Source organism: Acanthaster planci, linkage group LG18, assembly GCF_054643075.1.
Source record: "Acanthaster planci isolate LZ-2023a linkage group LG18, COTS_SCS, whole genome shotgun sequence".
Taxonomy (NCBI): Eukaryota; Metazoa; Echinodermata; class Asteroidea; order Valvatida; family Acanthasteridae; genus Acanthaster; species Acanthaster planci.
In genome coordinates, this window is record NC_141794.1 from 3,407,380 (window position 1) to 3,434,677 (window position 27,298).

General features: G+C 44.5%; 1 protein-coding gene across 2 annotated transcripts in view; it reads left to right on the forward strand.

The window, feature by feature from the left end:
• LOC110978598 (laminin subunit alpha-5-like) overlaps window positions 1–27,298 on the forward strand; it is a 63,912-nt gene that overhangs the window by 5,708 nt on the left and 30,906 nt on the right. Inside the window, exons 3-34 of one of the 2 annotated variants that reach the window (XM_022233718.2) lie at window positions 3,344–3,580; window positions 4,160–4,330; window positions 5,053–5,260; window positions 6,128–6,337; window positions 6,718–6,852; window positions 7,616–7,753; window positions 8,238–8,375; window positions 9,132–9,269; window positions 9,742–9,876; window positions 10,000–10,211; window positions 11,362–11,424; window positions 12,555–12,707; window positions 13,170–13,275; window positions 14,242–14,341; window positions 14,802–14,958; window positions 15,136–15,262; window positions 16,058–16,203; window positions 16,650–16,744; window positions 17,299–17,464; window positions 18,427–18,587; window positions 19,220–19,331; window positions 19,756–19,841; window positions 20,415–20,556; window positions 20,991–21,117; window positions 21,317–21,465; window positions 21,768–21,883; window positions 22,537–22,745; window positions 23,505–23,635; window positions 24,248–24,318; window positions 24,971–25,115; window positions 25,704–25,844; window positions 26,502–26,660. In XM_022233718.2, the coding sequence (XP_022089410.2) occupies window positions 3,344–3,580; window positions 4,160–4,330; window positions 5,053–5,260; window positions 6,128–6,337; window positions 6,718–6,852; window positions 7,616–7,753; window positions 8,238–8,375; window positions 9,132–9,269; window positions 9,742–9,876; window positions 10,000–10,211; window positions 11,362–11,424; window positions 12,555–12,707; window positions 13,170–13,275; window positions 14,242–14,341; window positions 14,802–14,958; window positions 15,136–15,262; window positions 16,058–16,203; window positions 16,650–16,744; window positions 17,299–17,464; window positions 18,427–18,587; window positions 19,220–19,331; window positions 19,756–19,841; window positions 20,415–20,556; window positions 20,991–21,117; window positions 21,317–21,465; window positions 21,768–21,883; window positions 22,537–22,745; window positions 23,505–23,635; window positions 24,248–24,318; window positions 24,971–25,115; window positions 25,704–25,844; window positions 26,502–26,660 (4,584 nt within the window). The remainder of the gene's footprint in view (window positions 1–3,343; window positions 3,581–4,159; window positions 4,331–5,052; window positions 5,261–6,127; window positions 6,338–6,717; window positions 6,853–7,615; window positions 7,754–8,237; window positions 8,376–9,131; window positions 9,270–9,741; window positions 9,877–9,999; window positions 10,212–11,361; window positions 11,425–12,554; window positions 12,708–13,169; window positions 13,276–14,241; window positions 14,342–14,801; window positions 14,959–15,135; window positions 15,263–16,057; window positions 16,204–16,649; window positions 16,745–17,298; window positions 17,465–18,426; window positions 18,588–19,219; window positions 19,332–19,755; window positions 19,842–20,414; window positions 20,557–20,990; window positions 21,118–21,316; window positions 21,466–21,767; window positions 21,884–22,536; window positions 22,746–23,504; window positions 23,636–24,247; window positions 24,319–24,970; window positions 25,116–25,703; window positions 25,845–26,501; window positions 26,661–27,298) is intronic. The other variant, XM_022233727.2, reaches the window with a different exon arrangement.

Below are 27,298 nucleotides of genomic sequence, written 5' to 3' on the forward strand. Positions count from 1 at the left end.
GTCCAGTTAGATTTTGTTTTCTTCATACAGGAAATTAATGTTCTAAGGCCCCAATGCAGCTTGACCTTATTGGTCTAGCGCTGGAGTGCAAAGTGGGGGAGTTGGGGGGAGGCCTAAAGATGGAGGTGTTGGAGGAGGGGGCATCCATGCGATCCCTGAAGACAGGACTAAGTAGGCACATGTTGTATGAATTCTTTGGAAACATGGTTAGAGACTTATTCTTACTTGACCTATCTGTAAATGTGGCAGAACTGGGCTGGGTGCACAATTTGTAATGAAAAGAAGAGAGACATCGATTTTTTTTTGGTGTTTACATGTTTGCTCACTTATTATTCATCGCTTTTGCAGACTGTTTCTGGTAAGTTCAAAGTTACACAAATGTTTGGAACATACACAGCATAAAATTCAATCAGCCTTTGAAGATGCAAAATGAAAAGAAAATTGTTTCTTATTACATAAAGGAACGTGGAACCCTTACAGTACATGGGGAAGTCAAAACTTTACTCCTGATAAAATGTCCTCCCCTACCTGGGTATGTTTGCACATACATGTATACCAGTACATGTTTGAAGTAAGGTACGTCGTCGTGTGTGTGTACATGTATATGTGCATTTCAGTTTGCCAGGCCAGTAGATGTATGCTTTGTGCAAGTTCGGGGATGAGATTTGTCAGGATTTTTCCAGATTTCAGGATTTTTGTCATCAGACTTCTCCTGATTTCAGGATTTTTCAAACAGTCTCTTCAAGAAATCCTGAGCTTAACATTTAGATATTTTTTTTACCATTGATACACACAAGAGAAATTAAAGGGGGTACCTTTAGGCAAAGACACATAACCATGGACCCTACGCTGCTGAAGGCTGCTGATTATTTCGACCCTACGCTGCTGAAGGCTGCTGATTATTTCGTAGATTTTGTTATTTTACTCGTGTCTTGTGTAAGAGTGATGCCTCCTTTAAGTTTTAGTCTCCCATTCTTATATATAGGCACAAAAACAAGTCTTGCTGCCCTGTACACAGTAGGCCATAAATTCCTTTCCCAGCTAGTCCTCGGCAAGGCACCACATTATTAAGCTCCTATCTGACCTCTGCGGAATTACTTGTCCAGACCTCATGGGGTGGACTGCCTAGTATCATTACATGTCACGTTCTGGAAGGCTGGAGATGTTACCATTGGCAACAAGAATATGCCTTGTGGAATGGGATCAGCTGCTTTTGCAGTTGAGGGAAGATCATTAAAGGGGCAGGGACTGAAGCACTGTACATTCTTGGGCAAACTTGAAGTACTTACTCGGTACGATGCATGTTTGTAAGTTTGTAGATAGAATGATTTGCATCTTATCAACTGAAGTAAAGGCAAATTAGAGCTGTATGGCACTCAATTACATAAATTCCTGTTATTTTCAAAAATATTTTCAAGCATGTCAACAGTGTACACATGTTGTCTAGCCACCTCTACTCGTGGCCTCATAGAATGTTGTGTGGATTCACTGAACAAATAGGGATTTTATGATACCATTGACATTTTATCCAAGTTTCAAATCTCCGAAAAGACTCAATTACCGTACATGTACTTTGACAGATAGTTTTGGTTTCGGTAACCTCAAGGTGTAGTTGTGGCTGACCCTAGGGAAATACGCTTTGTACATGTCATTAAGCCTGTGTGCCATACCAAGATTGAAACAAAGGGAAACCAATTAACCACACATGTGTTTTCCATTATGTTTGATTGCTTGGTTCAGATTGAAAAGGACAGGAACTGTTTTCGTTGTATTTCAAGTTGGGTCAGAACTACCCCGTCGGTCGCAATAAGCCAAATCACCCACATTACCTGTTAGTATTATCGCTGTACACAAAGACTGAGGGCTTTATATTGCTTTTTGCTGTCGCCTGTTGATGTGTTTTCCAACGCAGAAGCATACTGGCACTTGACAGTATATTTTGTTCGTAATAAAAGGCATTCCCCCCCCCCAAAAAAAACCCTTAAAAGCTGTCCCCTATATCAGGAAATTGTACATGTCAAGTGCTTGTAACTGAAACATTGTCCTGCAAGTTGGCACTTCTAGACATGGAGTAGTTTTTCCTTTACATTTACCCTTGGCCAAATGGAAGTTTTACATGAAGACTGCCCGAGGAGATGCAATGACTATGGCACTGCACTTCACTTCCACGTAGCCCTCCACATTTGTCCCGGTATCACTGCAGTTAATCTCTTTATGAGCTGAGCTTTTAGGAGTTTTTAGTAACTCTTTCCAGTCATTCCATTAAAATCTGACATACCGTTGTGGCCCAACACCCATTTCTGAGACAGACCGGCTAAAACATGTTGACTTTTCACTGCTGTGCTCAGTAGTGCGGGCTGACGCGCATGTGGCCTTGAACTTCCAATAACCATAACAGCAAAACCATATGTCAAAGTGAGGATTGAAACTCTGTACTTGGTACAGTATAGCTAAGATTTGGAAAAAAAATATCAGGCATGGGGTGCCCAGCTGAGTTGGGGCGGGGAAGGGGGCAGAATCCCACTACGAGATGGTCCAGAATAACCGGGCTCTTTTAGGGTTAAGCTGAGAAGGAAAACCTGGTTACCACAGAGTGTCTTGTAGCGTCTTTGTCTTCTGGCGATGATTTGCCTGCAAATGGTTGCTGTTCCTGCATGTGTTTTGAACCTGTGCCCGGTGGATAAAGAGTCCAAGATTTCTAACATAAGACAAATTCCATTTCAAGATGCACTGACAAAATCCATGTACATGTATGGTGTCTTCTTCATTTCAAATCTTAACCCTCTGTGATGCATCTTCACCAGTGGTCTTAATGTGGTCAGTATTTCATGCAAGACAGAATTTCACACAATCATATCAGTCATCTTTTTTCTTTAGTACCTGGACAAATGGTACAAAACTCTTCAGCAAGCAATGATAAACGATGAACCTGCACCATTGTTGTTGTTTTGATGGTGCTGTCAGCTACTCTGGCTATCAAGATGTATTTTTTTTTTTTGGCTATGGCTATGTCGCATCAATAACTGTACGTTTATTTATAACCCTTCAAAAATCAGCATCACATCACAGAGTTAGGAAGAAGGTCTGGTTGTAGAGGCAGGAGGAAACTGGAGTACCAGATCGATTATGGACTGGAAACCAAATACACGCGAAGCCGGGACTTGAACCCGGGCTTCATTGGTGCAAAGTGAGGAAAGACCCACTACGCTAACTCGCTCCCCCTACATGTACCTGCACCATTGGTTCTATGGTCCAGATTTCATCCACGAATAGATTCCACTCACTGCATATGACTAAGTGTCTTCTTTCTTTTCTTCTGCGATTTACCGGTAAATCCCACCAGCTTTACCACGTGGCCTACCTGATCATCAAGTTTGCCAACTCACCCCGACCGGGCGTTTGGATCCTGGAGCGCTCCAAGGACTACGGCCAGACCTACCAGGCCTGGCAGTACTTTGCCGAGACCAAAGGCGAGTGCAACCAGCTCTTCGGCATGGAGTCCATCGAGGAGATCACCCGGGACGACGATGTTATCTGCACCGATGAATATTCCAGCATTGTGCCCTTGGAGGATGGCGAGGTGAGGTGTTTTTTGTTTTTCTCAGCCACACTGGTAGAATTGCCCTCGGGAGGCAGTAGTTTCCTCTGGATCACTCTGATACATCTACCTCTTCTAAGATTTTGTAGGATGTGGGAATATGTAGACCATACATGTGCACTATTTCTGTTCATGGAATTTGTCAAGCCTCGTTAAAGTACATTTACAAAGATTGTATTACAGGGTTCCTACTTATTGTTAGATTTTGTAGGATTTGGGAAGGTCCTGCAAAAAAAGTGATTCGGGAGTTAGTGTCAGGTCCTTTTTTTTCCAAGGAAGTTTATCAAAATCTATGCAAATTCAGTTGACAAAAATCAAATAGTCAAACATAAAGATTTTTCGGAAATTCAGTTGGCCCTTACATGTACATGGCTTTAACTGTTCTAATGTCTAGATATTGTTTCATGAGGACACTGAAATGGCCTCTTTAGAGTATTCTTTGTTTAGGGGAAAGGAAAGGCCGGGCTTAGCAAAACAGGGGCCCAAACCAGTGGCCATTGATTTGAGAAGGGCTGATACAGTAGAATGGAGGCAATTTTAAATATCGGTCTTGCACACCAGATTGTTGTGTCCTTGGTGAACGGACGTCCTGGCGCCACCAACTTCTCCTTCTCAGAGGTCCTCCAAGAGTGGACTAAGGCCACCAACATCCGGCTTCGTCTCCTGCGCACCAACACCCTGTTGGGCCACCTCATGGCCATCGCCAGGCGAGACAACACTGTCACTCGTAGGGTGAGCTACCCTTAATTTTTTCCTGTTAAAGTTTTACTTTTGTAGTCAAGTACATTTCCATGAGTATGAGTGCAAGTATTTCTATCGAGTACTGTGCCATGAGTACAAGTACTAGCAGATGGAACTTTTTTGGTAAATGCGAGTATGTTCTAATGAGTACAAGTACGCTACGTGAGCAATTGAGTAGGAGTACTGCTACACTGTGCAACTTACCTTACAAGAAAAATTAAATGAACACACTGCACTGCAGTGAGTCCTTTCTTTTCTGTTCTGATTCTGTTCATTCTGGTCAGTGCTTTTTGGCACTTATTTCCTTGTAGGAAAATTGGTCTGTGTAGAAACCCACTCAGTCAGAGAGCAACCTTGCATTTGTGTCAAGTCCATGGCAGGGCTCATCACAAGTTCAGTCACAAGTGAAGGAAGGAACATTGACAAAGGAATGCAATTTACTTCCTAACCATGCCAAATCCAACATCACTTGCGTCAGACTTTGACTGTCAGGTGATGGAGACTTGTGATGGGCCCAACTGCAACACAGGAGGGGACCGGTGAACCATGGTCACATATTTTCCCAGCCTTGGTAGGATCGATTTAGGAACACACCACATGAGGGGGAAGGATTGATTTAAGGACCTGCCATATGAAGGGAAAGGCAAGGAAATATTGAACGTATCAAAGACTTTATTAAATCCTGACCTCTGGTTCGTTTTTCGTGTCACCAGTACTTTTACAGCATCAAGGACATCTCCATCGGGGGCCGTTGCGTCTGCAACGGCCATGCCAGCACCTGCAACGAACGTGGCAACAGCGGCCGGCTGGTCTGCGCCTGCCAGCACAACACCTGCGGGGAGGAGTGTGAGATGTGCTGCCCGGGCTTCGTCCAAAAGGCCTGGCGGCCGGCCACCATGGACAGCGCCAACGAGTGTGAACGTGAGTGACGATTGCCGTAGCTCCGTCACTTCAGTCATCCAGCTTGTCTGTCTCAACCCTTAAAGTTTGAACCTTTGTTGTCCTGCTACCGTACATCTAACTGAAACCTTTGTGCATGGGAATCGGCCAGTCAGGGCGTTATTAATATAAATAATTGTTAACAGGTTGAAACACCGTTAACAGAAGTTTGGAAGGGTAGTCATGAAAAAATGGCACAAAAATGGCATACCGGTGCTTTCTGAGTACAGTAAACACCAGTTAAATCAGCACTCTCGGGACTCAAGAAATTATGACGACTTGCGCGAATGCCGACTTGTGCTGTAAGTCATCATTTTGCCGACTTAAACATACACATGTATTGCCTCTGTACGCTATGATTCCTTGCACTAATTCAATGGCTTTGATTTTATACCCTGGTTTATTTCTACCTCCATGGTTGATCCCAGCAAATTCGTTCTTGATCGGTCATACCAATTACTGTCAACACGCAACGGACCATCAACACACCGTCAACACCTCCAAAACACGTTAAAAATCAGAAGGTGTACTCGACAGTAAAGTGTTTGCCAAAAGGATATTTTGGCTAAACCTCAACTGGTTAGACTCAGGAAAAATGCCATTTTAATTTGGCTGCATCGCCTCCTTTGAACCAGCTCAGAAATCAGTAGCCATTTTGCCTTTTGGGCAGTTGGAACCATACCATTACGCCAAAGGGGTAAGGTTGGGTACCAGGCAGAATTAACCAATGGTTAACAAGTAATTGTTCCTGGAACTTGCTTGCCCCCTGTTGTGGGCTACTGCCATTCAGAATGTTCGACCTCATTATGTCCACAAAACCTTATATTTATCCCATTTTATTCTGTCCAGCGTGCAACTGCTTTGACCACACGAACGAGTGCGTCTACAACGAGACCATCGCCGCCCAGCGCCTGTCCATCGACATCTATGGCAACTATGAGGGCGGGGGCGTCTGCCAGAACTGCCAGCACAACACGGTGGGGATCAACTGCGACCAGTGCGCCCCGGGCTTCTACCGACAGGCTGGGGTCAGCTTGGACTCCCCAGATGTCTGCCAGCGTAAGATTACAAAGTTGTTCATTTCTTGTTTGCCCTGACCCCTTAGCTGCATGATAAAATGTCTTAAATGAGATTGGAAGATTCGAGACTGTTATGTTGAGAGGAAGAGTGGCACGGCTGAGCCCAGGGGTTATGAAAACTGATTTTATAGGCAGGTCACTTGTCCAAATGCCACTCAAAGGTGATGGCTACAAGAAAAAACAGGAAAGGGAAAAGTATCAAAAGGAAAAAGTTCAGTGGCTGCGAAAGTTCAGGCCATTGGTTTCCTTACAGTATGATTTTGGAGGGTGAAGGGAGATTATAAAATGAAATACCAAGGGGATCGAGGTTGAGATGGACTTTTTGAGTCTGATGTTCTTCTTCTGCTGGATTGCCAACAGCATGTAACTGCGATCAGACTTACTCCACGGGCAACTGCGCCCCAATCACAGGCGAGTGCGAGTGCCGCCCCCAGTACACCGGCACGGGATGCAGCCAGTGCAACGAAGGTTACTACGGTTACCCAACATGCCAACGTAAGTTGTGGTTTCATTGCATGATTTGTCCTCCAAGTTCTGAACTCAAAAAGGACCACACTGTAAATAAAAAAGTAAAAAACAGATCGAGGTGCTGTGGTTTTTGTGCACATTCAAATGAAAATATGGCAGCCACACCCCGTGCCCGTAACATTGGCAAACAGTTGCAATTGTATGCTTCTGCCATGCTTGTGAGTAGGTAACACAACATCACTGTGGTTTCCTCCATCGGAGTTCATGGTTCTCTTTCACAATTTTTCTGTGTGGGTTTTATATGGCTTTCGAATTATTGGTCTACTTCAAATTAAACATACCCAGTGGCTAAATGAGTCAATTATACAATAATGAATCTGTGAAAGATATATTCTTATAAAATTACAAAGGTACATACCGGGTATAAACAGGTTTGGCAAGAAATAAATAAATGAAATAAATTTCTTTTCATCGGTGTGAGGCCAAGCACCATTCACAATGATACCTTGTGTATTATCTTGGCACACTGATATAGTTTTTAGATCCATGTGAGTGTGTGTGTGTGTGTCAAGTGTGGGCACGTTCCAAACAGTTCAGACAATCCAACTTGGCATGTTGAGGTTGTCTTGCCAAGTTCTTCTGCTTCATTTTGCTTCAGTTTGAAACTGGTATACCTAGACTGACAGTCAAAACTCTGGGAACTTAAGATTGACAAATTGCTCATTCCAAGGTAAGACCCTTTTTGTCTTGCTCTTTCAACATGCGGGATTTGATTATTGATGTCCAACAGCCTGCGACTGCAACTTCAACGGCACCCAGAACAAGGTCTGCCAGGTCAACGGAGGACAGTGTCCCTGCAAGCCGAACTTTGCCGGCCGCAACTGCGATCGCTGTGCCCTGGGCTTCTACAACTTTCCCGAATGTACCCGTACGTATCCCCCCACCCCAAGGTTTTCATTCTTTGTTGAATTTGTTTTCCTGAATTGGCTCCCACAGTTTTATCCACTTTCCATAACTTTTCCGTTTAAGCTCTTTACTGACAAGGCTGGTCTTCTCATCCCCGGCCTGTCCACTATTTTTCATTGTGTAATTCCCTTTTGTAACAAAAGTTTACTGGCTCTCAATCTTGAAAGTCTGAAGAAACCCCAGGAAATATAATAAAAATTAAGTTCTTGATGTTCGATGAAAAGACTGGAATTGCTTTGCAAAAGGTGCCAACTGAATTTGGCAGGGATGGCAAATTAATCCACATTTCAGGCTGTTTGAGAGACTAACCCACATTACAACACAAAACACTCTTCAAACCAACAGTTTTTTTCACCAACCCAACTCCCCATTTTTGTCACGGTTCTGACAGTTTTACCTGCTTCTGTGCAGCAATCCAGTAGAATCTTTGTCGTCAATTTTTACAGCTTGCGATTGTGACCTGATTGGTTCCTTGGACACCATCTGCGATGCCTTGTCGGGCCAGTGCAGCTGCCGGGCAGTCTACGGCGGGCGCACCTGCAACGAGTGCCGCAACGGTTTCTTCAACTTCCCCTCTTGCCAAGGTCAGACAAGCCACTGGCCGCAGGGCCCCACAGTTGACCCTATTCGGGAGCATTTCAGAAAGAAGCCCCAGTGCATTTGTGGGCAGGGCAGGAGTTGACTAAGTGTTAATGCTCGCGTAAAAAGTTCCGATGTACCAAATTTCACTTTTGGTTTGTTATTGTTTATCTTATTCTGGTAATAAAACTAATGATTCCTTAAAAGCATCTCAGCACTGTTGCTCGTAAGCCTGAAGAAAGCTGTAGAGAGAAGACAGTGAGAAACAGTGACAGTTTTAGACGTGGGGGGAAACCCTAGAAAAAATATTTTTGGTAAAAGTTTTGGAATCGGGTAGGGACTGAAAACCCAATCCACCTAAGGGGTGGGCCCGGGAATCCAACCTAGCCCATAGAGGTGAAGGGTGGGGAACGAACCACCATGCCAAATCAACTTACAAGGAACTCTGTGCATTGCAACACACGTCTCTGGGACAAGGCCGCTAGCCACTAGCAAGTGGCTACATAGACATGCCTGTTATTTCCATCCCTAGCCATAACTTTTAGACACGACGACCCTGAGCACCTCTGAAGCAGTGAAATACTCCATTACACTACACACTGGCCCGTTAGATCATGTACAGGAATCATACGAGACTCCAAATAGCTATTAAGCTAGTACCCAAGGAAATCAGTCAATCAATCACTCAGGTGAGACATTCAGACTCTGATTGACACTTGGATAGGCGAAGTGACTGTCTTTCTTCATGTTATGCATTTCAGACTGTATCTGCAGCCCAGTAGGCTCGACTGTGGAGATTTGCGACAAAATCAACGGCCAATGCATCTGTAAGGACAACTTTGGCGGACCACGCTGCGATCGCTGCGCCTTCGGCAACTACAATTATCCCAACTGTCAAGGTATCAAGATGAGAATACCAACATTGTAACGCTGATATGGCCGGTTTTGATCACTGCTCTGCATCTTAGGTTGCAGATTGAAATGTTAACTGCTGTTTAACGTTATGCTCTTTAAGTTTTTCACAGAACACAGTCACGTAGGGTCATTTGACGGTTTTGACTGATATGACAACTTTGTCCAGGATGCATTTACACAGAAAATCCCATCTCTGTACCGAGAGCATTGCAGTTGATATGTTAGAAAGAAATAACTTTGGTGGGTGTCAGAAAATAGTGTGGACGTCGTTATGAAGAGAAACATTTCAAAAGATGACTTCCGTTTATTTCAGTGATGCGCACATCTGCCCCAAATCGTTTGATTCCAAATTCATTTTGCAGTATATTGTGAAATAGTTGGTGCGATTGGATGGATTTGCACATGGGATTCTTGTCACTTTAATGTTCCGTCTTTTCTTCTTCTACGTTTTGGTAGCCTGTGGTTGCGACAGTCGTGGGTCCACCTCCCAAGCCTGCTACGACTCGGGTCAGTGCCAGTGCCTGCCCAACTTCACTGGCCTGAAGTGTGAAGAGTGTGCCCCAGGTTACTACCGTTACCCAGAGTGCCTCGGTAAGACACCACATCCAGGGTCCCAGGAGGTTTGAAGCATGACTCCTAGTACAGAAAAGCCTTTCCAAATGAATTGGAATTCCAAACTCAGTCCGGCTTTGTTTGTTCACATTTTTCTGGCAGATTGTGAGTGCCATCGTCGCGGGTCCCTCAGCATCATGTGCGACCAGGGGACCGGCCAGTGCTCCTGCCGGTCCAGTTTCCGTGGCCGGATGTGTGAGCAGTGCGCCGAGGGCTTCTACAACTTCCCCTCCTGCGAGGAGTGCAACTGCGACCCGGCCGGTGTGATTGACATCCCTGGTGAACCCCTTGGGGGATGTGGCTCGTCCACAGGGGTAAAATGCCGACCGACCTCCTCACATTTTCATAGTTTTAATCAAAAAAACATTAACACATAACCCTGCTTGCAGTGTCAATGGGAACAGCTAATCTTGGGTCAGTATCTAGGAATGCAGGTGATTTACAAAAACAGTGCGCACCAAAAGGCTTCCGTGTAGAGGCCATTTTTGCAAATTGCGCTCAACAAACAACACGGGCCGACTTGCCACAATTTGCATTTGAGTAAGGGTATCAGAAGACGACTTGAGAAAATTTGGGATTGATCGGGGCATTCCAGGCAGTGGAAAGAAGACAGGATTAATTAAAACCGCTGCTAGACATTAACTCATAAATCTGCTAAGTGGCTATAAAAAGCATCGGGAGTAATTAAAATTTTGCGAACTTGTAGGCCGTTTCCCACAGTGGGGTGCAATAAAAATGGCCTCTCCATGGCAACCTCTTGCTGGCACACTGTTAAAATTCGTCTGATTACTTGGAACACAGAAATTGTTACGCTTGCCACTGACTGGCCCTCTGTTGATATCTGCTCACGTCAAGTTGCTATTTAAAGCAATATTTTTCTGCTGAGAGGCTCCGTGAAAGTTTTGACATCATTTTCATAGGCTCATCGGTAGCCTCTTTTAATAGCAGGAAATACTGCTTAGAAGGTTAAGAATGTGTCCAAATGTTACGGCTGCAGCTTGAAGTGATATTTTCATCTATGAAAGCCACAGCCGTAGCCAGGTCTTTGGACACCAGAAGTCAGCTGGGACTCAGCTGTGAATCATATGACATTGAGTCAGCAAAGCAATCTTTGTCAAGAAAACTGCACTCAGTAATTCTTGGAAAGTGGCCCCTTTGGCTTCATACCATTATGCCTGTAAGACTAATGTTTAATACTCACAAAACAGACCACTATTAAAATTGAGTTGTCATTTGATTCAGTTCCGTTTCCAGTAAAGCCATCGCATGTTTTGCAGATGATTTGGTCCTTTTGCATGAGTGAAATTGAAATGCCTGTTGTAACAAATAACTTAAAACCAGCCTTTTGTTGACAATAATATGTCCCTTTATGACCATGTATCCTTGCTTTACTAACTCGCAAACATTTACTAACCTTTTGTTTCTCATTGCATGCATGTTTGTTTGTTGCTGTTGTGTACTCAGAGAGGCATATGGAATGAGTTACAACCAGCACACCGGTACTTAATCAACGAAGCTTTGGTGGAGGTACATCCGTCTTTAACCCTAACACCCCCTCACCCCCAATCATATTCTGGCTGAAAACCCTCAGTTCAACCCAGCCACGTGAACAGCTGTCAAAGTGGGGAACCTGTTCGGCATGACAAAATTCTCAACGTGTCCCGATTACTCAAAAGTCCAGACAGCCTCGGAGCGCTAGCCTGCGTGTAACCGCAGGATCTCAGTGGCTCACTGTTTATAGAGGGACCAGCTCTCACACTCTCAAACGGGACAGTTTGTGCTGCTGCTGTCGACTGCCCATCAGTGTTTTAACCGAGTCCATTAAAGGTCCCCCCCCCAGCCCCTCGCATGTCGTCTAGTCTGAGGCCATGTCACGGGCTACTCGAAACAAACTGTGACACTTAAGACCAGTCTTGTGAAAGGACGCATGACTGGACTTGCAAAAGGACTGGCGATGGATGTGGTTTGCATCGCTGCTGCATAGCCAGTTAACGTCAGATTTTCTACCCGAAAAAAACTGCTGGGGTGGCTTTTTTACCCGCAAATTCTTCAACCTTGCAATTGCGCTTTGATCCAACCAAGCACAACACGTTAAAACGTCAACTGCGGATGTGAAAAAAGAATTCTTAAATGAGTGTACACACGGAACAAATTATGTGTGTTTACTCGTCATCCGGCGTCAAGTGGCTAATGCAGCAACCTCTGAAGATTTTCTCACCTGTTGCATCTTGTTAATAGGCTGAACGTCCTTAAATGTTGGGATGTGTGTCATCAGTCATGCTGATAGAGCTGTTCCTGTGACCCATTAACAAATGCTAGGGGTTCCTGTTTGATGGTAAAAGGTTGGGTGCTGGTTTACAACTGGAGATTTTTAATAACAGTTTGTATAATCCTGAAGTTCCAAAAGGTCTGCCTTGGGAAACCACAGGGAAAAGTTGTTTAATATTTGTTTGAGATGGTTTGAAGCTTTGCATGACAAAGCAATAACCTTGCAATTTGTTGTAGATTGTATGTTGCATTTTCTCTGTGGCAATGTTAACTGAAGGTCTTTGGACACTGTTTTTTCTACTTCATTCAAAATCACTCAGTTTACAGTGACATAAACAGCAGTAACAGAAGTTTTGCATGCTGACCATTTCAAATGTTTGCACCTTCAGGGGGCCTGCAGGTGCAAGAACAACGTGCAGGGCCGCACCTGCAACACCTGCGAGCCCACCTACTGGAACCTGCAGATGAGCAACCCAGAGGGCTGTGAGCCCTGCGAATGCAACGTAGCTGGAACCATCAACGGGATGGAAGAATGCGATATGGTAGGTGGCAGCCGAGACCAAACATAAACAAACTCTAGGCATCAAAGTGTAAACGTTCGTAGATTTAGCAATTGAGAAAAGATCTGTTGTATTAGAAAAGACCCTTTTGCGATTTTAAAGTAACAATTCATTGCCTTCAAAATCCACCAGATTTGGGAGGAGTTTAGATAGAGTTTAGGAAGGTGAAACCTGGTCGTTGTTATTTCACTTGGCCTTGATGCACCTTTGCTGTTGAAGCACAGTGAAATTTTGCCAGATCTAGGAGGGCAGGGCTTGGCTATTGTTACTTCAGTCGGGCCTTGACGCACCTTTACTGCTGAAGTGCAAAGAAGGTGCCATTCTTTCCTTTCACATGGGTAAAATTTTAGCCCAGCTTTTAAATTTTGAATACATTAATAGGCTTTTTTCAGGTGATGAATTTCTAATTTTGACCCCTGTCCATTTTTTGTTTGCGTTGCTCAGAACTCTGGACAGTGCCTGTGCAAGGCCTTGGTGGCGGGACGCTCTTGTGCCGAGTGCCGGGATGGCACCTTTGGTCTGAAGGCCGAAGACCCCCTGGGCTGCAGAGGTATTAAAAGAGTCATTGAGCTTCTGTAGCCAAACTAGTTGATATGGGATGTTCCTCAGCAGTCTTCTCTTCCATGCAAAGAATCAAGATTTCATCAGAAATTGCCTTCCATGGAAACTAATCCTGTGTTTGTAGAACTACGTGTGGCCTACCATTTCAGACGAGGCTGAAGTTTTCAAATGTTTGACAGTTGTCCCCCCCCCCACCATTAATTCTCATTCATCGTAAAGAAAGCTTCAGTAGTTTATACTGGCAATGGCGCCTGTAGAGTTTACATTTTTCCTTTGTATATATGGGTATCATTTTCCAAATAATAGTTCATAATTCTTCAACCTAGTTTTAAATGGTGGGTCACTACCTCTGTTTTATGCTCTTTGCTGATTTGAACTCTGAAAAAAATTTGTTGTTTACCGGGTCCCCTTTGAGTAGTTTTCGGAAAAAGTGCTTTCCATGTTGTACATTTGGTGTACCAATCACTTTCCTGTCTGCAGGCATGTGATTTTTCCTCAATGGTTTTTTGTCTCCCCGTGTGCAGTGTGCCATTCCAAATATGAAAGCACTTCAAAGCCTCGCGCAGCTTTGATTTTATTCTTTTTTTTTTGTGAACTCCTCGGTTCCATGTCTGTACATGAATGATTCAGACTAGCTGTTACCTTAAACTGACATACAGTCACACTGTATTCTCACCGTGGTCCGAGAGCTGGAGAAACATCACAAGCTTGCTGGGATGGGATTCGAACCCATACCCTCTTGCTTTACTTGTGCAGCGGTGTTAATCACCTGACCACCGAGTTTGCCGGGATCGCATGGCTGGCTCAAATCCATTGCCGCAGTGGATACCGCAAGCAGTCAATGGTTTTAATTCTGCTCTGCCTTGGAAAATATTAATTTTGTACCAGGTTTGATAGATCAGTGTCATTGTGTTGAAATGAGTCGAGTGACTTACACTATTGTCCCATTCCCCAGATTGTGCCTGCGATGTCGGTGGCAGCAGCCACGGTGCTTGCGACAAGACTACCGGCCAGTGTGTCTGCAAGGCCAGAGTCACCGGAATCATGTGTAACGAGTAAGCGAGTGTTCCATGTACATACCATTGGAAAGCTGAACTCAAAAATGTCAATATCTGAATTTTTGAAAATTCCAACTTTCAGCTCATTTTGTGGTGACAGATTACATTATAACCTTACTGTAACATGGGATATAGGGTGCCGGCAAGGTCCTTGCCGTTTGGTTAATGTGTAGGCCCAGCTGTTTTCATTTGTTTACTCTGTGCAGAACGAGTGAAACAAACACAGGGAAGGAATCGTACAGTTTTTTCTTGTCCCTTAGCAAGTTACTTTGCAGCAACTGCCCCCTCCTTCAGACACAAAAATGGGTACATATGTGGGCAGGGTTACTTTTTGGGGGGGGGTTGTAATGCAGGCCATGTGAATTTTACAGTCAAGCTTGTAAAGTGTAAAATTTTTGCTTCTGATCCTTGCCCGAACTTAAATTGACGATACCAACTTCTTCCCCCTCCCAACCAGGCCTCTACCCACCCACTTCTTCCCCGACTTGTACCAGCACAAGTTTGAGATCGAGGGGGGTTCGACTCCCGAGGGTCGCCGCCTGCGCGTGGGCTTTGACGAGACAGAGTTCCCGGGCTTCTCCTACCTTGCCTATGCTGTCATGTCTTCCATTCAGGTACCAGCACCGCCTTTTTGTCTATACACCAATCAGTGAGAAGTTTACTTTGCTTGGAATCAAACCTGGTCCCAGTAGATTTCCACTCCACCTGTTCTGTGTATCTACAGCACTTGAGATATGAATTCAGTTTTTTGCTTAAAGCCAATAACCTTTCTCTTTCTCCCTCTTGCTTAGCCCATTGTAGTGAGGACGGTCGAGGTTTCGACCTCCAGCCTGTACCATCTGGTTCTGCATTATGTCTACCGTGGAGATTCCAACGTTAGGGGAAGGCTGACGATCACGCCCTCAGATCCATCTCTGGGTAAGTTTAACGATAAACTAATGCCAAAACGCACTGCTCATGGTGTTGAAAGGCACATTCATTATTCATTACCGCTGTGTATTGATTCTGTAAATAACTTCTAAAGGTCCAACGATTTGTTGGTGTCAATCTTTTCTGCCGTGATAAAGTGTCTGCTCACAATATCGGCACTCCTGTTTTGTATGAAGAGCGTGATCAACAATGAACCGGTTCAGCATTCCAACAGAGCATGCCCAAACTGAATCACGTCGGAGGCCATTTAGAAAGAGTAGCACTCACACACCAGGGTCTGCCTTATCAGCGCAGCCGTATGCTGACTTGCAGACGTTCTCAAATGACCCTGTCTTTATGAAACCAACTTACCGGCTTATTATTGCCTACCGAACAATTTCTTCCCAATCACTAATACTTACCCAATTGATAACTTAGACGAATGCAGCTGAAAGTTTGTGGCACAGCAAAGTGAGCATGTACACCATTGGAAGTTGGCAACAAATTTGCTAAGTCCACTTCTCATAGACGCGTTACTGGTTTCAGTCAAAACCTATGGACGTGGCGTAAAAGTACACTCCAGTATGTATTGCCCAGGTAGCAATATATGCCCAATTGATAATCACTGCCCAATCCCTATTCACTACAAACACATTGATGTTGTGAAGCAGGTCAGAATTTTGTAAGTTTAAACTTCTCACTCTGTAGGAGACAGTCACGTTTAAAAATGACATTTTCAAAACACCAAAGCACTTGACATGTGAAATATTTTTCTTTCTGTTTTTTTTCTTGTTTGTTTTTCAGGGTCTGAACAATTCAGTGACATTCTGTTCGTGGCGGGCCCTGATCCGCAGTTGGTAACCATTGAGGGCGGCGGTGTGATTACCCCCTTCGTGCTGAATCCTGGCACCTGGACTGTCACCATCGAAGCTCCAGAGGGTGTTCTACTGGTGAGAAATTGTCCTGATTGTTGTGGGTGTCTGACAAAGTATTTGTGTGAGTGTGAAGGTGGAAAAGTTCGGAAGATATTCAACATCGGGTTCAATTCTCGGTGTTCTCAAATGTGCCATAATGCATCACCCGAGACCGATTACAGACAGCTGCAAAGGTGCCGGGTTTTTGCTAAGCACTGAAAAAAATGCTTACCAGGCAGGGCTGAGTTTGCCCGACAACCACATGTCAAGTACCAGTCGATTTTGCCTGGTACCCAGGATGCATTCTGTGCACAGGTCACCAGGAAAGCTCAACCAGCGGTGGGGAAAGGTTCGTCCATTGAACTTCGCCCCTACCCATCGCGCCGTAATTTCCCTTGAAGACAGTGCTTGGTTTGAAAATGGTTAACACTGAGATACAAATATAGGTAGTTGTTCTGCTTTTATTCTCTCTTCCTGGACAGGATTATCTAGTCTTGATCCCGCAGGCGTATTACGAAGCTACCATCCTACAGCAGCGAGTCTCTGAACCCTGCATCGCTGGCATACAACAAGAAAGGTGAGAAACAAAATCAAACTTGTCCTCTTTTGTCCCTCTTGATTAAGTAAGAAAACACTCCATGTGCCCATCGATTTAAAGAGAAATGCTGTCTAAAGTCAACGGTGCTACATGGATACATTTTTGCCAGGGTCTGTGAAATTAAGTCAGATGCTGCTAGTCATTGCTCTGATGCACTTATAGGCTCAGACCTCATGCAAGGCCACTGCATCACACCCTACCACTGTCTATCAGTCGAGGACAAGATCGGGCAGTTTTTACCTCGTTGGACTTCAATAGCAGTCAGGTTTCCTCTTCAACAGCGGTGGGCTCGCTGGATGGTGCAGGTTAAAAAATGTCAATGGGCACCTCCGTTGAACCCACAATAAAGAGTCGTTATGAAGCCATGTCCAAATTGACTGGCTGCGGCTGCCATAACAATAATGTCTATGGGAACTGGCTGTGGCACCCAGCCCTGTGGCCTCCATAGGTACTCACGCTGTTGCCAGCCACAGCCATAGCATTCAGACAGAGCCAGAGTTTCTCGACTTTCCCTCGACTTGTTGACCTTTCAGATGCAACTACTACACCTACCCGACGACGGACTATTTCTTGGTTGTCCGCGGCGTCAACGGCTACTACAACATTGACGGCACCGATGTCCCCGCCACGCAGTTCCTGGACCAGGATATTCTGATTGACATTGGGGTCAGTGACCTCGCCGTCATGGACACCCAGCATGTGAGTTGAAGTGAAATTAAGCTCAGCACTAAAGGATTCAGTACTCTCAGAATTAAACCTCCATTAGTAATACATCCGTGGAAAGTTGTTGTATGTTGTCGCATTTGATGGTTATTCAAGCAGCGTTCGAAACGACATGTTCAAGGTCTGACTGGAACTGGCAAAACGGAAGTTTAAGCCAAATCCACTCGTTTCGAAAATGCTCTTTGTTTACTTTTATCTTGTGTTTGTCCAGTGCCCCAAAATCCACTCTTGCACTTTGTTGCATGTTAGTACGGTTCATATTTCAGCTGTGTTGCAATCTGTTGCCTTAAGCAGGGTTCTTGTTTCAGTTGTGTAGCATTCCGTTGCACTTGGCATGGTTCTCATATCAGCTGTGTTGCATTCTGTTGCCTTAAGCAGGGTTCTTGTTTCAGTTGTATTGCATTCCGTTGCACCTGACATGGTTCTCATATATCAGCTGTGTTGCATTCTGTTGCCTTAAGCAGGGTTCTTGTTTCAGTTGTATTGCATTCCGTTGCACCTGACATGGTTCTCATATCAGCTGTGTTGCATTCTGTTGCCTTAAGCAGGGTTCTTGTTTCAGTTGTGTTGCATTCCGTTGCACCTGGCATGGTTCTCATATCAGCTGGGTTGCATTCTGTTGCATTCAGCAGGGTTCTTTTTTCAGCTGTGTTGCATAATGTTGCATTTTAGCGGGTTTCCCGTTACTTCTGTATTGCATTCTGTTGCATTCAGCAGGGCACCTGGAGAGAACCTAGTGTGGGGGGGCAGGGTTTTAATAAGCAAGAGTAGTTTTGTTCGCAGCATGCTTTGCCTTTCAAAATGCTTCACTGTCTTTTTGGCAGTTAACAAAGGGCAAGCGGATGGATGCCCTGCCCGTCTCAAGTGCATTGTTAGCGCTCAATTTGGACCGTCAAGGTCCCTAGTCCCTAATTACCTTATCCTTTCCCCCACTGTAGAAGAACCTCCTTGTGAACATTCCGATCATCGAGCCTGGCGACTACATCTTTGTCTACGAATACTATGGTGGAGGGCCAGGAGTCCAGACTGGCACCGTGGAGGTGTCCTCTTCCGGAGGAACCCAGCGAGGATACATCAAGTTCTTTGACTGCTCATTTCTGTGAGTCTACCCAACTTTTCCCAAGAACTAATCATTCTGTCTTTTAGCAAAGAGTCTCTCAAGCCTTCATAAATTCACATGGTTTTTGGAGCTCCTTTATAGTTGACTTAAAGCAGAGAGCCTTGGAAATCTACTGTATAAAGAGCACACATCCACCCATACTGATGCTAAACATCTTTGAAATGGTTTCAGCTTCCTTTGGTGTATAGAGGGTCTGCATGGCTGCCATCTGTACAGGCCAGTGCTTTTGTTACACTGGATCTGCACAAAGGAGGTTTCCCTGTGGAACAAAAGAACTGCCCTGCAAGATGGCTACCACGCAAAGCCTCTGTACAGTTTGATGCTGCCATGTCAGGTGCAAAATGGTTTATCAAACACAACAGCCATACCTGCCTGCACAGGAATCCATTTACACTCCTCGTGAAGAGAGGCGAGTTGGGGTAAAAGTGACTTAACCGAGGTAACAACATACGTCCAACTGTGATCGGGAGTCGCAGAACCTAACCACTAGACCACACGTCCCTCGACATTAGAGTAAAGAGAGTGATCTGTCCACTTGAGAAAGAAGAAATGCCCAAAGGAAGACGCTCATCTTTCCTACTCTTTTACTTTCTGTGATTTCATTCTCACAGGTGTCGCGCTGTTGTGGTGGATTCAGATGGTATGCCCATGGTCTTCAACGTGGAGTACCCCAACCCCTACATCAGGCTGGTGCTAGACGGAAACCCAGATCTGATCGGAATTGTAAGTTTCATCGTCAAGAAATAGAGATCAAGTTGACATAGAAATGCAAAATACAAGAACCTCAATAAACTGGCTGAAGTGACCGAAAATGGACAAATTGAAAATGTAAGAGGGCCTGAAATAGTGACGAGAGACGAAAATCTTGTTATCAGTAAAAGCAAAAAAAGATTGAATGGAAGAGCGTATCATTTGTTAAGAGTGATTTCTGTGTTTCAACTCTCCAAGAAGTTATTTGACAGGGGCATTTTGTGAAAAAAAATAGAATGCAGACATTTTTGGTCCCTTGTCTGTACCTTATGCAAGTTTTTGTCAATACCTGCCAGCTTTGAAAGGTAGATTGGTTTATCATCAGCAGTCAAAAGAAGTGGCTCTTTGCAAGGACTAGACACATTTAGAATTCACGATGTTATATACAATTTTGCAGAGCCAAGTGATCGCCATTCCTGCTGACAGGTGGTCCTACGACTTTGTAACACCAGCCCTGCAGTGTGTCCGCACAGCCGACGGAGAGTGAGTATTTTGGGTTTTGAAAGTTCCGTTGGCAGTTTTGCCCATCTGCATCTTCCCAAGTCAAGTTTAAAGGTGATACTGCACTCTCAATTGTTTTTGTATTTTTAAAGCAAGAAATGATCAAAGGTTTAAGCTCTTCTCCTCTTGTGGGATGCTGGTCTGCTTCCTGGTTAATGCTGGTCCCCATTTAGACTCCAGGGGTGAGGAGAAGCAAGCAGGGTAGAGTAGCTTGCCTGAGGACACAACTGATGGCCCGTGCTAAATTTGAACCCTTTGCAGTTCTTTTCTTAATAACATCATATGCTGGTCTCTGTTTCAACTCATGAGTGGAGAGAGGCATATTGGGGTTAACTGGCCTGCCTAGGGACAGCACGTGGCTGCATTGGATTCAGACTCATCCCACAACCCTAGCCACAAACCTGTATGGTCCACCTGTTCGTTGCCCTGGGAAAGTGGCTGATGTGAGACTAAGATAACATAATGATGCATCATTTTGTCTAATAAAATTAGGATTACATTGGATTTTATTCACTGTTTTCTTATTTTAATTTATGTCTTGTTTTTTTTTTTCAGATGCCATGGTTCCACCTACCCAGTCCCCACCGGCTCCGTTTGGATTGACAAATCGGATATTGACGTCAGTGCTCCACTCCCACCCAACATTGCAGACACCGACGTCACTCTGCACTACATCACGAGCGACGGCAGTGGATCGGTGAGAGAGAGATCACAGGAGTCGTGCCTTTTCACCAGACCCTTCCCCAAACCACCAAAATCCAATTTATAGTTCTTGTTGGAATACAATGGTTTCAGGCTATAGATCATCAGCGCTGCCACTTTTACAGCATGTAATTTTTGTGTCCAGAGAAAAGCCGTTGGATTACTGCACAAGTGTTGGATTTCGTAAGATTTACCCTTACCCTGATTGACCTTGTAAGAACTGTAAAAATATTGGCAATTAGTGAATGTTGCTGTAGAGACCTCAGCAAAGATGCCCCAAAAGAAATTTCACGGCTGTTCTCCCCTCAAAACAGGCCTTCCTGAGTTCTCACCCATAGAGGTCCAGTGTGTGCACAGACTTTATAGCGATATCTGGCTCAGGTTTATACTTACACTGGGCCATGCCACTTTTTTTACCGTCCTTTCCAGAGCTCTGTGACCTATGACGATGTTGAGCCTTTGGGTGGTCGCTATGTCTACGTAGTCCACTACTTCCAGCCCAGTGGAGCGACTGTGGACGTCAACTTCAATGTTGTGGGCGAATTCGATGGAGAAGGTGTGTGCCCCACCCTTGACGCAGAATACATCCTTTGTTATTGCTAGGTGTCTGTCACGGTTTCAACTGAAAACTACCTCCATGATAAGCTTTCGGTTTATTCAGTTGCTAAGTATTATGGAAATTGTTCGTGGCATACTTCTATCTCATTGAAAGCACTCCTTCACTTGACCGTGCCTTCATCGCATCACTCTTGCAGGGTCTTTCCAGGCTGAATACTGCCCTCATGTGTCGGGGTGCCGAGCGGTTGTCACGTTACCAGACGGCAGTTCGACCTTTGACCTGTCCGGCACAGGCCAGGGATACTACATCTCTCTGCCCGATGGCAGCAGAGGCAAAGTCTGGATTGTAAGTCTGAATTTTGAGACCAGTTTTGTGTTTAAGAAGGCCTTTTAGCTGGTGTGTATTTGGACTTTGCTTATCTCAAGAAAATCTTTCATTTCTGTCTGCTTCATAGAATTGCAAAGCTCACTTGATTTAAAACATTTTATTGTGAAAAAAGAGCACTTTGTATGAAGCAGGGTTGAAAAAAAATTATTCAGAATAATAGAAACAAACCTCATCTGGAATTTGACTTGGGGGTTAGGTCTCTTTGCAGGAAAATAAATAGTGTTGAAATTTATGGACACATCACTCTTGCTTTCCTGAAGGACTACGTCATCGCCATTCCGGAGAATTCCTACAATGAAGACGTGCTCATCGAGGAGCCACAGGACAGGGCTGGGGAGTTCATCCGCAACTGTGCAGAGAACAACTTCTACATCAGGTAAACCCTGTCCCTCCTGTGCCCTTGCCTCCGTCCCCTGATTTCATCACGTCCCCCCCCCCGCTGTGCTTCTTGTGCTTCTTGCCTTCCATGTCTGTTCGGACCACCTGCCCGGTTGTCCAGCAGGTGTGGATAGCCCATCAAATCCAAACCAAGTTGACAATAATCAGGTCTTGAGGTTGTGTATTGGCAGTTCTCAAGGAAGTTCCAGTGCGTAGAATTGAAGCCACAAATTTGTTTAACTGACTGACGGTATACTTTCTTGAGTGGGGATGTTTATGATGATGGCACTGACTGTTGAACTGGCACTCACTGTTGAACTGGCTAATAGAATGCCAAAGTGTGATGTCATTTTGAACCAGGAAGTGCAAACAAAGTGCAGTGCAAACAAATGGAGTATGTGGTTTTCGCACATAATTGTGGGCGTGACATATCTACTTGGGTACTCTTCAAGAGCAGTATTAACAAAGCTGTCATCTGGTTCCCTTGCATTGGCACAGCCAGTGTCCAAGATAAGAACAGACATACAGAGCTTCTGAACGAATGCCCCTGAGGTGTGTCTGAGCTGGGCTTGACCACTCAACCACACACCCTCTGGCCACACACTGACCGATTGCCCATCAATTGAATCCCTCCTTTTGTCCCCTCCACAGGCCGGACGGCAGCGGTTTCTGCCGCCAGGCTACCTTCTCCCTCTCGGCCGATTACAACAACGGCGCCCTGCCCTGTGAGTGCAACCGCCAGGGCTCACAGAGCTTCAACTGCGAGCAGTTGGGCGGCCAGTGCCTCTGCCGGCCCAATATCTCTGGCCGCCGCTGCGACCGCTGCAAGATCGGCTTCTACGACTTTCCCAACTGCTTCAGTAAGTTTGTCATTTCCCACTTTCAACAAGTCCTTTCCGTTTCAGTAGTTTCTAAATCCTGGCTTGATCCCTTTTTCAGCTTCCTTCCGATTTTTAATCCCTTGACTTAAAAATTTCACTACAGACTTTTGGTGTTGCTTAAGGAGCATCATACTGTACGGCGTTAGTCCAAAGACTGAGGCAGCCCAAATGTTACAGTCACAGAGGTGGTTTTGATGTCTGTCGGGTATTTCAATACTCCCACACAGTGGGCATTTGTGACAGTGGGCGTTTGTGAATCCTGTGGCTTATATAACGAGATTCTGAATGGAGAGAAACCGACTATGGCCATCTCTATATCCTGGGCACTCTTTGGTGTATGTGGGTGCCCGCCATGTTTGTTGTGTTTGGGGGTATCACATGTAGCTTTCCCTTGGCAAATTTTTGATCTGTTGGGGAAAGATGTAAGTTTAATACGCAAGAGGGAGTAAAAGACAAGGCTGATGCCAGCCTTCGTCTTTGGAAATCCTGACCAAACCTGGTAAACGCTGAGCCCAGTAAACTCTCCACTTTGTCTGCCTGCACTGATTGTCAACTCTAATTGATTGATATTGCATGGCATTCTGATCCAACCGTAAAAAAAACCAAAAAAAAAGAAAGCAGAAATTGGCAAGATGCCATAACGTTATCCAGCCTTTTCACGATATGGCCTTATAGTACACAATTTTTAGAAACAAAGAAAAACAACAAGTAAGTGCGGCTCCTCGTTGTGACTTGCAGGATGTCGCTGTCGGTCAGGAGTTTGTAATGAGGTAACCGGAGAGTGTATCTGCCCGGACAACGTGGTCGGTAGCAGCTGTGATCGCTGTGCTGAGCGTACCTTCGGATATGACCCATTGGTTGGCTGTGCTGTAAGTCATCTCACGTAGACCCTAGATACCCTCACTATCCCGCCCATGAGTGTTCTTGCTATAGTAGGATGAATGCAAGACTGTACAGTTGTAACATTTGGTAATTAGCTTGATGGCCTGATCTGTGGAGAATGTTTTGTGAGTCCTCCTGCATAATAAGTTCGGCCAGTTCAGATATGTTCTACACAAACTTTCCTTGCAGCCGATTTTGAAAAACTTGGCGTAACTTTAAACTGTGCGCCATATGGCTCAAATTTTGGGGCGTAACTGTGCAATTGATGTATTGTTGATTTCATGAAAAGTTGTTTAGCTGTGCAACACTTTGACTATTTTGGACATGGATGATTACAGCTGCCACAATGGCTATTCCTTTGCAGTGTCACAACATTTTTGAACAGTCGTCAAACAAGCTTCATTGGCCATTTTGAAACTGTTTAAACAAAAAATTTTTGTCAGAAAATTTGAAGTCTTCTCACAGCCAAACAGGGGTTTCATTAGCCCTGTAGGATTGTCAGAGTTGGTGAAAGATGGGTTGCAATTTTGCAGTTTCACATGTTTTTGTTGCAATCATTTGTAGTAGTTGTCGTATTTTGGTGGTATTTTTAAAAACAGGAATGCAACTGTGATGACCGTGGTATCGTTGACGGAAATTTCAACTGCAACCAGGACAGTGGCCAGTGCAAGTGAGTCAGAAAGCCACTGAAACAGTGTTGATGTCTATTTCGTACACTTTTGTACTTCTCGTCCCACGTAATGTGCTACTTAAAGTGTGTCAATCTGTTTCTTGAGAAATTGTCCGCTTTTCTAAGTGGAACAGTTTTTCTCCTGCATGTATCACGTTCTTGTTAGCCATCAACTTTCTGACTGATGAAATCACTCAAATGCTACAGGTTAAAACTTGGAATTACCTTCACAAATGTCTCTGTCATGGTTTAAATAGCTTTTTGCTTCAGTTGAGAGTGGATGACTCAGGATTGGTTTGTCATGGCGTGCAACATCTTAACTACATCTAACAACTAAACTACAGATTGGGAAGAAATTTGAAATGCTCTTGTTTGTTACTGACTCATGATTCTCGAGACTTCCATGTTCGGAACTTATCAGGGAACCAGAACCTTTCAAAGAATCATGCAAAGTGCAGTTCCAAGACCCTTACAAATTGTAATTCCAGTAACTTTAAAGTTTGGAACTTCTTTAAACAGGAACCTTACAAAAAACCTCTCAAATCATAATTCCGAGAACCTCATCAATTATAATTTCAAGTTTGGAACTTTGCCGGGAACTAGAAGCTCTCAAAATCTTCACAATGATTTCTTGTTTTTGCCCCCATTTCAGCTGCAAGGCCAACATTGGAGGCCGGCAGTGCGATCAGTGCCAGCCAGGCTTCCACCGCTACCCGTTCTGCGAATCCTGCTTCTGTGATGTCAGCGGGACGGAGGAGGGGATCTGCAACCAGGCCACCGCCGAGTGTTTGTGCAAGGTACGAGACCCCAGCTGCAGACTTCGAAACCTTCCTCTGAAAAGCTGCAGCTGAACTTGTGCAGTTTGATTTGGTGTTATCAGGAAGTGTTAGCACTGGTCATTTTGAGCCAACATTTTTTTAACAAATAATAGTTGTTGGAAGTGCTTTTCAGTCGTATACCCTCAAATGGTTCTTAGAGAATGGAAGTCAGTAGAAACAGGAGAACTTTCCACTCACGTAATTCCTTTTAGTTGTCGGTGCTATGGTTGAGTCCGTTCACAGGTCCATTCGCAAGTCATTTTACAAGACTGGTCGTAAGTGGTTGGGCAAACAGTGACCATGGAATGCTTGGTCTCAGGCCGTCTGGATAGCTTATGACTTGGTTTAAAGACTGGCCGGCTTGTGATGGACGTGTGGTGGACTTGCAGGGATTTGAAAACATAAGGATGCCAAACTAGGGGAATTATTAAAATAAAACGAGTTATTATGCCGAAAGACCATCCAAACCTGATTGGAAAAAAAAAGACCCGAATAGGAGAAATTTAACTAACCTGTAAAATTGTGGCCTAGTGATGAACTTGTTGATGTTTTTATCGCCATGCGTAGGAGAACGTAGAAGGCGTGCAGTGTAACCAGTGCAAGCCGGGTACCTTCTACCTGGAAGCGTCCAACCCCATGGGCTGCATCAGCTGCTTCTGTTTTGGTCACTCCTCCGACTGCCGCAGCTACGGCCGGTCACGAGAAAAGGTAGCCCGACCCAGGCTGTACAGACGTAGTTGTGAAAAGCTCAGACTCGTAAGGTGGACAGTGCCAGTGATGGCGACTGCAGAATGATATCTCATAAACCCAGCATCTGAGCAGTAGTTAACTATTGTAGCCAAGCAACAAATGTTTACACACTGGAACAGAAATCCAATCAGAGCAGTTGGTGATTAAAAAAAGATTGTTTTTAAGACTACACAAAAGGCAAATGGCTGTATTTATCTAAAACTTTTAAGGTTTGCTCGCAGTTTACTTCTAAATTTGTATCAATATCAAATTTGTGCCTCTTAATTGTACCATTTGAGTGCCCTGTTGTTAGGTTTTACTGATGCATGGTACCCTTCAACCCCTTAATTCTTTGGTCAGTGAAGCAGACGTCAGTCGGGTGTCGGGAAACAGGCTGCATTTTGATAATGCTTTATTTTATTTTATTCAGAAGAGACTTTCGTTTCCCAGAAATGGTTTGTAAAGGGAAAATGTCAGCGTGTCGGAAATGGCCAACTTTATCTCTTGTTTTGGTGCTGTGTGTGGTTTGGTTTCTATGTCAACCAGTCACCTGTGACAGCAGAAGCATTGAAAAAAATCAGCTCATGAAGTCTGACCAACATTTTCTAGACTTCATGTACTTTTTTTTCCCTATAGTTTATTGACATGGACGACTGGACTGTCACTAACATGAAGTCCCCTCTGATCCGGCAAGCTGGCAACCTGATCAACGTCCTTGTAGGGGATGTTGGCACGGGCACCGACCCCAACCAGGCCATCTACTGGGAGGCACCGGAGAGTTACTTAGGCAACAAGGTCAGCTCGGACCGGTCAACCTCTTTTGCGAAATCATTGTCAATCCAACTATTTGCCCTAAATCTGAGTTCCTTGTCTGTGTGTCTTCAAGCTTTTTATTGCGACATGTAACATCTTTTTCAAAATTAGAGAAGACCAGTGCTTATTTTTAATAATTTACAAGTTGTGCTGCACTAGACGTTCACAGGGCTGTGTTCCCATTGTAATCTGCTGAATGGGTGGTGCCAGACTATCTTGGGTTTGACGCCTCACTCTCGTTGTTTTTAAAATGTGGCTTGAAAATTTAGATAGAACAGCGGCATATCCAGCTTTTGGTGTCGATGGGGAGGGGAATATTCAAAAGCGAATGCGGCTTCTTCAGGCTCATGCAGCATGATGTTGGGGGAGAAAAAAAATCAAAAGCCTTACTCGCACGCCCGACATCCTTGTTTTTATTTCATGGAGTTGTTTTCTTAGGGTTTTGGCGCTAAAATTTGCTGAATTAAATACTTTTCTTTACAATATTTAATTTAAAAGAATCCATCAGGGAGGTTTTAGTTTTTCAGATTTACTTCAGTGCTTTCATTTTTATTCTCAGATGGCAAATAAAAAAGTTAACCTCACTGTCAATTCCAATTTGCCAACTTGTGAAATAAGGC